General features: G+C 32.9%; 1 protein-coding gene across 1 annotated transcript; it reads right to left on the reverse strand.

The window, feature by feature from the left end:
- Positions 1-3,400: 3,400 nt before the first annotated feature.
- Positions 3,401-8,561, reverse strand: LOC123658876. Its single transcript, XM_045594168.1, has 3 exons — positions 6,605-8,561; positions 4,976-6,547; positions 3,401-4,794 (listed from the first exon to the last, which is right to left on the reverse strand). The coding sequence occupies exons 1-3, from the start codon at positions 8,559-8,561 to the stop codon at positions 3,401-3,403; spliced, it is 4,923 nt and encodes a 1,640-aa protein (XP_045450124.1).
- Positions 8,562-13,944: the final 5,383 nt, after the last annotated feature.

Consider the following 13,944-nt stretch of genomic DNA (forward strand, 5'->3'; position numbering starts at 1 on the left):
ACCGAAGACGCTGCCGCCCGTCTTCAGCCTGTGTATTTGGAAGCCTGTAGTCGGATGGTTATCTCGCCATCGGTCGGCTTTAACAGTTCAAAGCAACACCTTAAAAAGGTCTACAAAAAAGTCCGAGATGGTATATGTCTATCTCTTAGAAATAAACCCGCAATAACCACTTTTTATCCATTACTTTTTACGAGAAATAATGGCTTATTTGCGAAGCGATTTTAAACAATACGGCATTAACGGCAAATAATTACGGCAATTTAGTACCTTAAAAACATTGTGTATTTAATATAGATCAATATGGGCTTTTCCAGCATGTAATTTAATTTAATATTTTCGAAGATATTACAGATTTAAAATACTGGGACAAAGCGGTTGCGTCGGTACCAGCCGGGGCTTGTGAACGTTATAAGTAAAGATATTTTGTAGTATATTTAGTATCAGCATTGAACTCGTGCGAAGCCGGGGCGGGCCGCTAGTTAATAATATAATTATAATCAATGAAAATTAAGTTTATAAGAGTTTTTTCTCATAATCACATAACACACACGAGGATAAAATAATAATACTTGGCGAACATAATAATAATTGTTTCAAATACAAGTTAACATAAACTTAATAACTATAAAGGAACATACCTTTTAATTGTTAGTATGGTAAATTAATTCAAAATTAGCCAGTTAAAGTGGCTGCTGGATGGTCACCTGTGTCGCAGAACCGATGGCCGTTGGAGCAGACGTATCCTGGAGTGGAAACCGCGTCTTGGCAAACGCAGTGTGGGACGTCCTCCGGCCCGCTAGACCGACGATCTACGATTAATAAATCGGGATGTCTAATGCGAACTTGTAATGCGTGCGATTTATCCACATGTAAATCAGCAGCCTTGTATGATAAAGTCAACAAAAAAATATCGTTAGAACTCATTTTTTCCTTTCTACAATTTTGGGTAACTACCATAAATCACAGGGATTATTTAAACACACTTGTGAAAGAAAACAAAATATAACGCACGACGACAAAATACAACTCTGTAATATTAGGGACAGAGCCATCTAAAGCAAACGAGTCGTGAATGTTACTGCTACTCCTCTAATTTATGAGACGTAATATTTTTGCTCGAGCACCGCGCTACCTGAACTCAGCAAACAGTTTCAACATACTCGTAATCTTTAAAATACGGCACATTTCTGTAATCTCGCGTCTCAATATTGCGCTCTGATAAATTGTGGATTTTCGAATTGGTCTTTTTAGTTCATGACATATTTTTGTATAGGTATTTGTGTAAATAAATGCATCACAAAACTATCTGCATTATTTACACTTTTTTATACAACTAGATCGGCTACAAGCGTACGGTTCACCTGATGACAAGCGACAACAGTATTATTGACCTTGTGATCTTCTGTAAGATCGAGGTTCTTCCCCAATCGGGCTGCTCCAGATTTTAAGCAGGATATTTCCTAAACATCTTTGAATATCATATCAAAAATTGACCGCTCCAGCGGGATTCGAACCCGCGTCTCCGACTGACCGTGTCGGCGCCAATTAAGCTATGGAACGATGTATCCGCTAGAGCGAAATTTTTGATATGATGATTTTTACTTTCGGTTTAAACGAAACCGTGGCGCCGTCTATAGTGAGTTCTTTACAGAGACCCGTAACTATTCAAAGTTTCATATTACAATGAAAATCTTTGACAGGAGACGACACCATGCTATTTTTAATATGTACGATTTTATTTTTGTGTTACCCACACATTAGGAATTCTAAACATTTTTGAATATCATATCAAAAATTGACTGCTCCAGCGGGATTCGAACCCGCGTCTCCGACTGACCGTGTCGGCGCTCTAGCCAATTAAACTATGGAACGATGTACCCGCTAGAGCGAAATTTTTCATATGATGATTTTTACTTTCGGTTTAAGCGAAATTGGAGAGGATAAATTAATGAGGATATTTCCTGCTGTGCCCTGTCTCAGTTAATTTAAACTTAAAACACTAACAAATTAAAATCTAGATACATTACACAACATAAATATATTAAATTCTTGTATATTGTCGTTAAATAATTTATCTTAATAAGCTACAAAGAAGAAAGAATATAAATGACAAGGGTTAATACGTTGCCACATAATCTCACTAATTATTTTAAATTATACTAGCGACCCACCCCGGCTTCGCACGGTCGCAAGAACTATCAGTGTTCCTCTATTATATTATGTATGTATTATAAATATATATTTCCTCTAAAATCACTCTGTTTACTAAAGAAAACTGCATCAAAATCCGTTGCGTAGTTTTAAAGATCTAAGCATACAGACAGCAGGAAGCGAGTTTGTTTTATACTATGTAGTGATTATCATCGAAGTAGAATAATTATCATCGGAGTAGGATGTTTATCCGTAACTGGGCGACCAGAGCAAAATGCATCTTTGACATCAAATTTTCTGACTGAAAATGCTTAAACTAATTTTGTGCTACTCATACGGACATTGCATTTAAGTCCATAAACGTCAAACATGTACTTTAAAGTAAAGCTTCAAAATGGACCAATTTGGCCTTTGGATTTATCCACTTTTGCGGCTAGAAAAAAAATTCAAAGTGGTGGGGAACTATTTTCTTACTTTATACCTAATTTAATTTTTAAAATGTTACCTTTTCATGGTGTTAAAAGAAGCTAGCTAAAAACAATACAACTAAAAAGATTTTATTGCAACTTTTTATTAAGACATACGAAAAAACTTTGTCCCCTTATTTATTATACCCCTAAGTATTACAATTGATGGTTTTAATGGACCGCCGCATTAAAAATAAGCACTGAGATCTTATTTTGATATAAATGATACCGATATAATAAAATAAACTGTGAAATAATTATTAATGACGGTTTGCATATGTTAAAATTTAACTATTGTAGAATTAATTACGCGTTTATGCAATGAAATATGCAATGTGTGTTTGTCTTGATTAAAACAGTCATATCGACAGTTAATTTTAATAAAATGACAACATAATACCACTGCAGTATATTCGCAATTACAGCTACATTGCTATGTGTGGGGGGGGGGCTGCAGGTGTAGATCACATTCAGTGTAAAAAATAAAAAAATGGTTGTGTCAGACCACACTACTAAAGTAAAAATTACTAAACGTTACCTTATTTTTTTTCCTTCTGTATAATGAAACGCCGTAATATTACCGAACCGTACTAATTTATTCAAATCAACTTTTAAACTATGTGCAATCGAAAAGAAATAATTTAAGCGCGATTTAAATTGCCATCAGCGCCATCTATTAGAAGATTTATACACTAACATCCCGCCACCCCAAGGACGACTTAGTCCTTAATTAACAAAAGTAAATTAACAACTAAATTCATAATCATAATATTGAAGATCACTCAATCGTCCATGGGTAGAGGGCATAGCTTGACTATAGGTCTTTTAAACTTTTTAGTTTTATTTTGAAGTGTCACTACTCTAGTTATGCCATCCACACCTGGATGTTTATCAATTACTCGACCCAAAAGCCATTTGCCTGGTGGCAGTCTATCATCTTTCACTAGAACAATAGTACCAATCTTTATGTCTGGACAACCCTTATTCCATTTAGAACGGTTTTGGAGGGAAACTAAATATTCATTTTGCCAGCGGTGCCAAAAGCTTTGCATCATTTGCTGTAACAGGCGCCAGCGTTGAAGAGGACTCAATTTTACATTTTCAAGTGGTTCATCAGGCACAACGAACGGAGGTTCGCCAATCAAAAAATGTCCAGGTGTTAATGGAGGTTCATCTAAGGAAGAATTAATTAAGGTTAAAGGACGGGAGTTTACACATGACTCGATTTGTGTTAAAAGAGTATAAAATTCCTCAAAAGTAAGGGAAGTTTGACCAATAACTCTTTTCAAATGTGTTTTTACTGATTTCACCCCGGACTCCCACAATCCCCCGAAGTGAGGAGAGTGAGGTGGTATAAAGTGCCAGTTTGTTTGGTCATTAGCTAATAATTCTGAAATTTCTGAAACAACATGAGATTTAACATTTTTAAAAACTACATCTAATTCCCGTGAAGCCCCAACAAAATTTGTACCGCAGTCACTCCACATATCCTTACAGTGACCACGTCGAGCTGTAAATCTTTTAAACGCGGCTATAAAGGCAGAAGAGGTCAAGTCACTTACTACTTCCAGGTGAATGGCTTTTGTTACAGTACACACAAAAAGACAAATATAAGCTTTACAAAGTTTTTTACATCTACCTGGGTACAGTTTTAAGCTAAAAGGTCCTGCAAAGTCTGTGCCTGTAGTCCTGAAGGGACGATCAGGCCGTACTCTATAGTGAGGTAGATTACCCATAAATGGAAAGTGAGGTACAGCGCTTTGTTTAAAACAAGGAATACATTTTCTAATAACAATTTTGGTTAAGTTTTTAACTCTAAATATCCAGTATTTTTGTCTTATATAGTTTAATGTGAGTTGATGACCTCCATGCAGTGTCCTTATGTGAGCATCAATAGTTATTAATTTGGATAGTTGACAATTGTGACTTAAAACAATAGGTGACTTTTGATAAGGAGGTATTTCTGCATTGCGGAGTCGCCCACCCACTCTTACAATTTGATCTTTATCAAGGTAAGGATTAAGAGTATACAATTTACTTTTCTTAGGGACACATTTCCCTTGTGACAAACAATCAATTTCAATTTCAAAATATTTGTGTTGTGATAATTTAATACAAAGATTTAATGAACTTTTTAGTTCAGTTGCAGTTAAAAATGAACTAATATTCCTTTGCCCTTTAAGTTTACAATTTTGTATGAATCTCTGACAATATGCTGTCACACGGACTAATTTGGAAAGGTTTGAGAATTTATACAGATAAGAATCAATAAAATTTTCATTTAAACAAACATGAGTAAGTACTTTTGTTTTTAATTCTAAATTTGTTTCAGGAATGTGACTATCATTTGCAATAACAGTTGGTTGTTTTTAAAAATGTAGGGCCATTCCACCATAGTTCTGACTGCTGTAATTCAATTGGATTAATTCCACGCGAGGCTACATCAGCAGGATTACAAATAGAGGGAATGTGATGCCATTGAGAGCTATTTGTACAAGTCAAAATTTCAGCCGTGCGATTAGCAACAAAAGTAGACCAGTTATTAGGAGTTTTCCGCAACCAAGCCAAAACGATGGTAGAATCTGTCCAAGCGTAAACATTACTTTTATCAATCTTTAATTCCAGTATCAATACTCTTAGCATCCTAGCCAGTAATACTGCACCACAAAGTTCAAGACGAGGTAGTGATACTTGTTTTACAGGAGCTACCCGTGATTTGGCAGCAATCAAACGAATATTAACTTTGTCACCATCCCGAACTCTGAGGTACACAACACAAGCATAAGCAACACAAGATGCATCACAAAATCCATGAAGTTCAATTTCAGACGTTACATTTGAAATGAAGAGCCAGCGTGGAAGCTCAATGGTTTGTGCATTTGCAAAATTTTCAATGTAAGTCAACCATTCAGCTTTCAACTCTGGAGTCAATTCTTCATCCCAATCTAAGCCCGCTAACCACAGCTTTTGCATAAATATTTTAAGACAAATGATAGCCGGTGCCAACCAACCCAGAGGGTCAAAAGTCTTAGCTATAGCAGAGAGTACATTTCTTTTAGTAATGAGTTCAGTATCACAATCTAAATTTAATTTTAGCTCAAAATTGTCTGTCTGTGAATTCCATACTATACCTAATGCCTTAATTGTACCTTGAACCTTAATATGCACTACACTTTGTGACTCTCTATCGTCATTTGGGATTTTAGACAACACTGATTCACTGTTAGACGACCACTTGTGTAGTTTGAAACCACCACGATTAAATAGCTCTGTCAAGCCACTTTGTAGCCTTATTGCATCTTCTTCGGTGGAGGCTCCTGTCATCAGGTCATCCATGTAAATATCTGATTTTATTATTGCAGATTCTTGAGGGAAGTTAACAGCTTCATCTTCAGCGAGCTGATGCAAGGTACGCATTGCCAGAAATGGTGCCGAGGATGTACCATATGTTACAGTAAGTAGTCGGTACTCTTCTACTGGATCCTTGGGAGATTTTCGCCATAATATCCTTTGATAATCACGGTCTTCCTTTGATATCAAAATCTGTCTGTACATCTTCATAATGTCACCAATCAAGCAAATTTTGTGTTGTCTCCAGCGAGTGATCAGCTTCCTTATATCTTGTAGTATAGAAGGTCCTGTTAATAATTCTTCATTTAATGATTTTCCATTGACAGGTGTAGCACTTCCATCAAACACTACTCTTAATTTAGTGCTGATATTTTCTGGTCGCACTACAGCATGATGAGGTAAGTAGTAACATTGATTTTTTGTTTTAAGTTCTCTTTCAGGTACAGGTTCCATATGTCCACTTGTTAAATATTCATCCATAAACCTTATGTATTTTTCTTTCAGGTCATATGATTGTGTGAAACGCTTTTCCATCTGTTGCAGACGACGCAGCGCTACAAGTTTAGTGTCACCGAGCGCTGTTGGTGGAGTTTCTCAAAAAGGTAAGTGAACAACATATCGTCCTTCATCAGTACGAGTGTGAGTTTTCTTAAAGTGCTCCTCGCACAATACTTCCAGTTCTGTGAGAGGTTTCTCATGAGATAAGGGCTCTTCTATTTCCCAAAACTGCCTGAGCAACTGATCCACATCAACCTTTGTGTGAGTGACAATGACATCATGTTTTTGTGGTTCTATTTGTGAGACTCTTCCAGATATTAACCAGCCCAAGCGAGAATTGACTGCGACAAGAGACTTGTGTTTGTGTATACCTTCTTGTATTATTTCAGCATGCACGTCGGCACCCAACAAAATATCAATATGCCTTGGCTTGTAATACTCTGGATCTGCTAGATCTAAAGACATTGTAGAAGGCCAGGCATCTTGTGCGAATTCCCTTGAAGGTAGTAATGAAGTAAGTTTTTTAAGTATATAAGCTTTAACTTCAATTGGTTGTGTACATTGCTTAGTAGATTGTATTGTAAATTTCACCATAGACCTTATTGTAACCACTGTTGAATTGGATACACCAGTGACTTTGCCATGCACAGGAATACGGTCCAGTTGTAATAGTTGTGCAGCTGCTTCAGTAAGGAATGAGGCCTGAGAACCTTGATCTATTAGCGCTCGTAAGATGTATGTATTACCCTTTTGTGCCTTTACAGCCAATTGAGCTGTCGCTAAAATTACTTGGTGGCTTTGAGTTTCAGTTTTCATACAAACTGTGTTGCAAGATGAAGCAGGATGTTCTCTCTTTTCTTCAGTTGAAGATGAGCTACCACTTAATAAGTCTGTCTTATTGAGGGGTGTGTAATGCAGCAGAGTGTGATGGCGTCGCCCACATTTCTTACAAGTTGTACTCTGTCTACAGTTCAAAACATTATGTCCCTTAATAAGGCAATTAAAGCATATGTTGTTTCTCTTAATGAAGTCCTGGCGTTCTGAAACCTTTAAGTTGGCAAAATCTTTACAGTGGCAAATATAATGATTCTGTGAACAATATGTGCAAGCATTTTTCATTTCTGTTACAAAAGATTTGACGTTAGTGACTTTTTGCGGCATAGGTTTTCTTACATAATCCTTAGGTTGTGTAGTGTATATCATTTCCATAGAGCGAAATCTTTTTTCTAAAAACAAGGTTAATTGGTGAAACGTAGGTATATCAGTTGAGTTTTCGAGGGACTGTTCCCACAACTTGTGTGATTCAGTATCTAATTTTTTAACAGTTATATGCACTATGATTGCATCCCAATTTGATACATCAATTCTGATATTCTTTAGCGAGTCGAGGCATTGAGTAGTAGTATCTAATAAGTCTTTAATACCTTGTGTAGATTCCGTTGTCATCTTCTTTTGGTTCAATAAGCGGTTTAAGATATTGTTTACTATAACTCTTTGATTGTCAAATCTGTCAACTAATTTTTGCCACGCATCTTGGTAATTTGCATCACTGAGACTAAAATTTTGAAGCAATTGTTCGGCTTCTCCGGTCAAACTAGATTTCAAGTAATGATGTTTCTCAATATTTGACAAGTTATTATCATTATGTATGAGTGATAGATACAGATCTCTGAAACTTATCCAATTACTGTAATCTCCATTAAATTTTGGTATTGGTATTGGTGGCAATTTTGGTTTCAATTTTGAGAAGTCAGAAGTGTCATTAGCATTCTTACCGGAGGTATGAGTAGAATCTAATTCATATAAATAATCCTTTAACAACGTTTTTAAATCCAAATAGGCATCTTCCGTAATACTATAGTTATTCTCTGAATCGAAGTCACAACTTTTTAATTCCTTTTCCGAATATTTTGTTTGAAAATAATGATATTGTTTGTTATATGAATCCATATACTCGTTTAATGTCTCTAATCGCGTGTCCAAATAACCTCTTGTTATTTTGGATCGGCTACATTTCTTAGTATTAGTTAACAACTTTATGATTTTGTTTGACAATTCAGTAATAATTCCTATTTGCGTTTTAATATCAGCCATATTTCGTAATTTTAAGTTTAAAAACAATTCAAGCACAATTTCTAAAGTCTATTTTTATTATGTCACTGACAGTTGTTACAGTTAATTTTGAAAACAATAATTTTACTAAGTCCAGTTTGTTTGAAAATTTTCTAAGTCCACACAACGCCTAATAATTGAATTCGCTAAGTCCACACAACACGTAAGAATTCTAAGTCACTTTACGAAATTATTCTAAGTTCGATTATGCACCAGAGACTAAGTTGATTTAACACCACTGTACTCACGTTACCGCTAAGTCCACAAACAAAGAAGAGCAGTCCCGTCACTATCACTGCAATCCTGTTATGCGTCACTTCACAGTTCACTAATTTTGTACCACACAACTTCACTACACGACACTTGCACTTTTTCACTACTTAACACTTATCCGACTACGAAGGACCACTAAATGTATAATGAAACGCCGTAATATTACCGAACCGTACTAATTTATTCAAATCAACTTTTAAACTATGTGCAATCGAAAAGAAATAATTTAAGCGCGATTTAAATTGCCATCAGCGCCATCTATTAGAAGATTTATACACTAACACCTTCACTAACTTATATCTCCCTCTCAACTTACGTTCGCCTCGCCCGATCACACTTTTCGTAACGCTCTCATCACGCATTCACCAGCTTTCTCTCCAAGTCAAGCATGTGTAAAGAAGTTTTACTTCAAAAAAAGCATCAAAAATTCATAAATAATCTATACAATTTTATTACTACCCTCACAAAGACAAAGACACCATTATATTATTTCCTTGGTGTATTACTTATAATATTGGATGGACCTTACCGAGTCTGACCGTAGCATCGTAGCGTAATATATTTATGTCTTGATGCACTCTAACAACAACTATATGAAATAATATAGTTGTGTAGTTTCACAATAAGTAACTAATACAACTTGTCAAGTCTCTAGACTTTGCGAAAGCGTTATAGGGACAAGTTATGAAATTGCACGTTCCTCTTAACTTCATTATTTGTTATTGAATTATAAGTCGGTTTATAGATTTTCTAATTGCTATTCATGTTAATACTGTCACTAATAGTGATGTTTGCTTGCGAATTTTTGGCTAAAAAATGACTTATCCACTTTTTATAGCAGTTTATACAAAACATTCATATGTTATTTACAGCAAAAGATTTATCTACAATTTATGCACGATATATTTTAATATTGTCTTCATAATGTATTTATAATATTGAAAAATTGAACAAATTAGTTGCTCAATGTTGTTGTATAATTCAATTAAATTTATGGCATTAATAGTTATGTTCTGTTTGAAAAATGTATCTCAATGTGGCTGCATTTTACTTTTATGACTAACTTTTTGATCAAAAGATCCTCTACCACTATTTTGTTCGACTAAATAAGAAACTATTTGCACGAAAGCCAATAAATAAGTTGGTTCTATTAATACAAGTTATATACACATATTATTATGATAAACTGACTCAAACACATTACGAATTTAAGCAAAAAACTATTACATCAAGATATTTAAGAGACAATACTTAATTCTAATAGTCTGCGTTTTCATACAAAAGAAAGTAGAACACGCCACCTACTTTTTTACTGCATTTAAGCATATGTGATGCAAATAAACGCATTTATTTAAGAGCTACACCATCAAAGCATACAACGTAAGTATTGTTGTACAGAAATCCTTCTGATATAACTCTAGACTCTCTGCTCGTATAAAATGATGCCGGAACTCAATGAAAGTCAAAGAATACTATAGATCGTATTGTTGAAATACTACCCTCGGGTTTTCGCATAGTCGTGAAGAAAATGGATGCAAATGTAAGTGCATTTTGAAAGCGCTCTTGCGGTATTCTCTCGCCATTGAAATTGAGATTATTGCCAGCTTGTTGCTAAAATTTAGACTTTCAATGAATATATTTGTATAAACTAAAACAATATACATACAAATACTTAACTGTAGATAGTAGTTAAAATATAAATTGTTTTTAATTTTCACAACACAACATACTATAACGAAAGAAACTCTTATCTCAAATTAAAATGTAATTATTTATTTAACGTTATACCAAGATAAAATATAAAAAAAAAGAAAAAAAATATTTTTCATCAATAACCAACACACTACAACAGTTCTCCCGTACTACTTACTACCCGTAGAAGGATAACTAACTACAGCATGTTTTAGATAATGATCGTGAATTCAAATTATATACTAGTAAGCTTTCAAATATCAAATTATTTTTAAATATATTTTAAATTGGCTTCTGTTTCGTTTTATATCAATCAAAATATCAATATTTCACTTCAATGAAACGAGAAAGTTAGAATGGAAAGAAAATATAAAATTCTATTAAATAATGTAAGATATTTTTTTTATTTTCTAAATTAGAAATTAAAATTTCATAAAAGATTTAGATATTTATAGATTTAGGTATATCATAAAGATTCAAATATAAATGTTGTTTGCTAAAAAACATATAAAGATCAAGTAAATATTATACCATTAATAGTAAGTATACCATTTTCTAGTATTTTTATGAGGAAAAAAATAAAAGTACACATATTCATATGCAAATAATATAGTAAATAAAAGTTAGTGTAACTAAGTGGCAATAGAGATGCACAATAGTAAACCACAGCTGTCAAGCGCAATCAGGACTAAGCTGTCTGAGTGCATCCATTCCAATAAAACCTGATGGTGTATTTACTGTTGCTAAAGTATTGTGAATTGATATTTCTATCTATATAATTAAAACTGTTTCTCGGGAAATCTATTAATGTCATTGTGGCGTATATATGAACTTTTTATATTAGGATTAATTAAATTAAACCTCATTTTGTTTTTATATTTTTATAAAAAGATTTTTATGACAGATGTCAATAATTTACATTATACTTTACGTTTATTAATTACAATTTGTATTATTTAAATTAGTTCTTACTGTCCTATTCTAAAATAAAAAGTTAGTGGAAATTTTTAGGATATTTCATTACATTTCCACTAGCTACATCAATATGTCCAGCCGAGGACATTTTGGAAAAGATAATGATGATGAAGAAAAATGAAATGATTATGTTTTTATTTCCCAATTTTATCATAAATTTTCCTACATAAATGTTTTAAAAGCTACACCTTTTACTCAACGTTTATTTTAAATCTAAATATACTTCAACGAAAGCTCCCACATCGCAAAATGCTTAAATGTTTAATATGTAAGTAGATTTAGTTTACCCTTTTACCGTTAAACCCTTAATATTTTTATAAACATTTCATTTTTAGTGTGTTGAACTTAAAACTCAACTTTAACTCTTGGTTATTTTAACATTTTACTTGAAACTTTTTACTGAAATTCGAAATTACTCAGAACTAAATTCTAAAGTTTCATTAATAATAACATTTTATCAAACAGAAATAAATTTTTTAAAGTTCTTTGCGTTTCAAAGAAATTTATGTCGTATTTAAATTTTAAGAAACATATTTTGAAAGTAGAAAACTTGCACAGCTTATAAACATGTATATAATATGATGTAATATTGAAAATATACAAATGTTTTAGTTATTTTTTTATTACACAAATTAATTTTATAATACATATTAACTTGTAGCTGTCACTGTACTTTTGTTTTTATTTTTCATACGCTATACGAGTATAACTAATTGATAAGTAATTTTTTATACACTTATGACAATGCAAGTTAAAATTATAGTACATATTAGTAAATACTTATTCAAAGTCCTTAAATGGTCCTTATAGGTGGTGTGATTTTAAACTGTTTCTAAATATAAATAAAAAATTAAGAACTAAATTACTTTAAAAAGCTATTTTTACAAAAGTAACAGAACAGTAAAAGTAATAAATATACGAAGAAATCAGTGACAGTTTGAGTTCTTTTTTTAATTTTAGACAAACCTTTAAAATAAAATGGATATGTATTAACAAATTTAAGGGTTTAAAAAACTCGTGGCCCATAAATTATAATAACTTTGTTACACACATTACGGTATCCACACAGATTAAAAAGATTTTTAATTAAAATAATTTGTTTTAAAAGGTAATAGATAAAGATGTCTAGTTGGATCAGTTGGTTTTCGAAATAAAAGTGCTACGTCATGCAAAGTTTTATTTACTTGGTGAGCATTTCGTACGCTGAACCGTAATTTTCTCAGATTTGGCGACTGTCACGCATATGAATTACATCATTTTACGGAAATTGATATCTCATATTATACATCTCAGATATCTCATATATCCCAGTGTAACGTTTTACGTTTATCATAACGTACCCCAAATTTTAGATATTTTATCTGTGAACAGATTTTATTACTTTTTCATAGAATGAAAAAGTGTTGGTATTAAAAATAAAACAATAGTTTTAAATGAATAAGAAAAATCTCGGAAGTTTTTTTTTAACATTCTTTAAGACGGTTTTTTTTTTTTTTGTATCCTTAAGTTAAGTCTAGCTGCTCCACATTTTGAGCTAAATATTTTCTGCTTTGTACTATCACAATAATTATTATACTAACACAATATTTTTTTTAAGTTTTAAGGATTATATTGTATTAATTAAATTTGATTAAATTGTAAAAAAACCGTCATTATAACCTGTTAAGTTTTTATTCATAGTTGCTATGTAGGTTGGTGTAATTTAATAATAACTACATAAATTTATCAACACAATTAAAAAGAAGTTATTAATCATTACGGGGATTTTCGCTTCATTGATGAATCTGATAGCCATTGAGCTTACTGATTTTCTCTTAAAAAGGTTATAGTCACTACGTAAAAGGAATGAATTTCTTGGCACCGTGCCTCGAGCTAAATCATTGAAAATAATATTATAAAGCGTATAAACTGTCTGCTTCTGTCGTTTACTACACCTTAAAACTCTTTCATCTTTCGCGATCATTATTAACACTTTGATTTCCAAAGTCGCCCCGTGACTTTGGCATTTATAATGTGGTTGAAATATACGAAATCTAAAAATAAGAATCATGGTTAGACCCTTTTAATAAAAGTTTTAATACACACTTTGAGCATGATGTAAACATAATAAATTTCGCCGACATGTGCACATTTTTCTTCAAACGTTCAGAAATAATAGCTACTAAAATTTACTTTACGGCAACGGTCGCAGTTACGATTCCTGAATGAATTTGTGTTTTGTGGAGATCTCGTAGAGGAGACACACGAGGTCAAACTTTCAAACCAGTGGACTGGTGGTGAAATATTATTTTTTTACTAACTATAGTGATACGGCGTTGTAATCTACGAGTACAAATGTTAGTACGTTTTTACTCGTAGATTCGTTGAACTGCGAATAGGTTGTGAAATGTGCGCGTATAGGTACCATATACCAATAACGCATACC

This window comes from Melitaea cinxia, chromosome 13, assembly GCF_905220565.1.
Source record: "Melitaea cinxia chromosome 13, ilMelCinx1.1, whole genome shotgun sequence".
Classification (NCBI taxonomy): Eukaryota; Metazoa; Arthropoda; class Insecta; order Lepidoptera; family Nymphalidae; genus Melitaea; species Melitaea cinxia.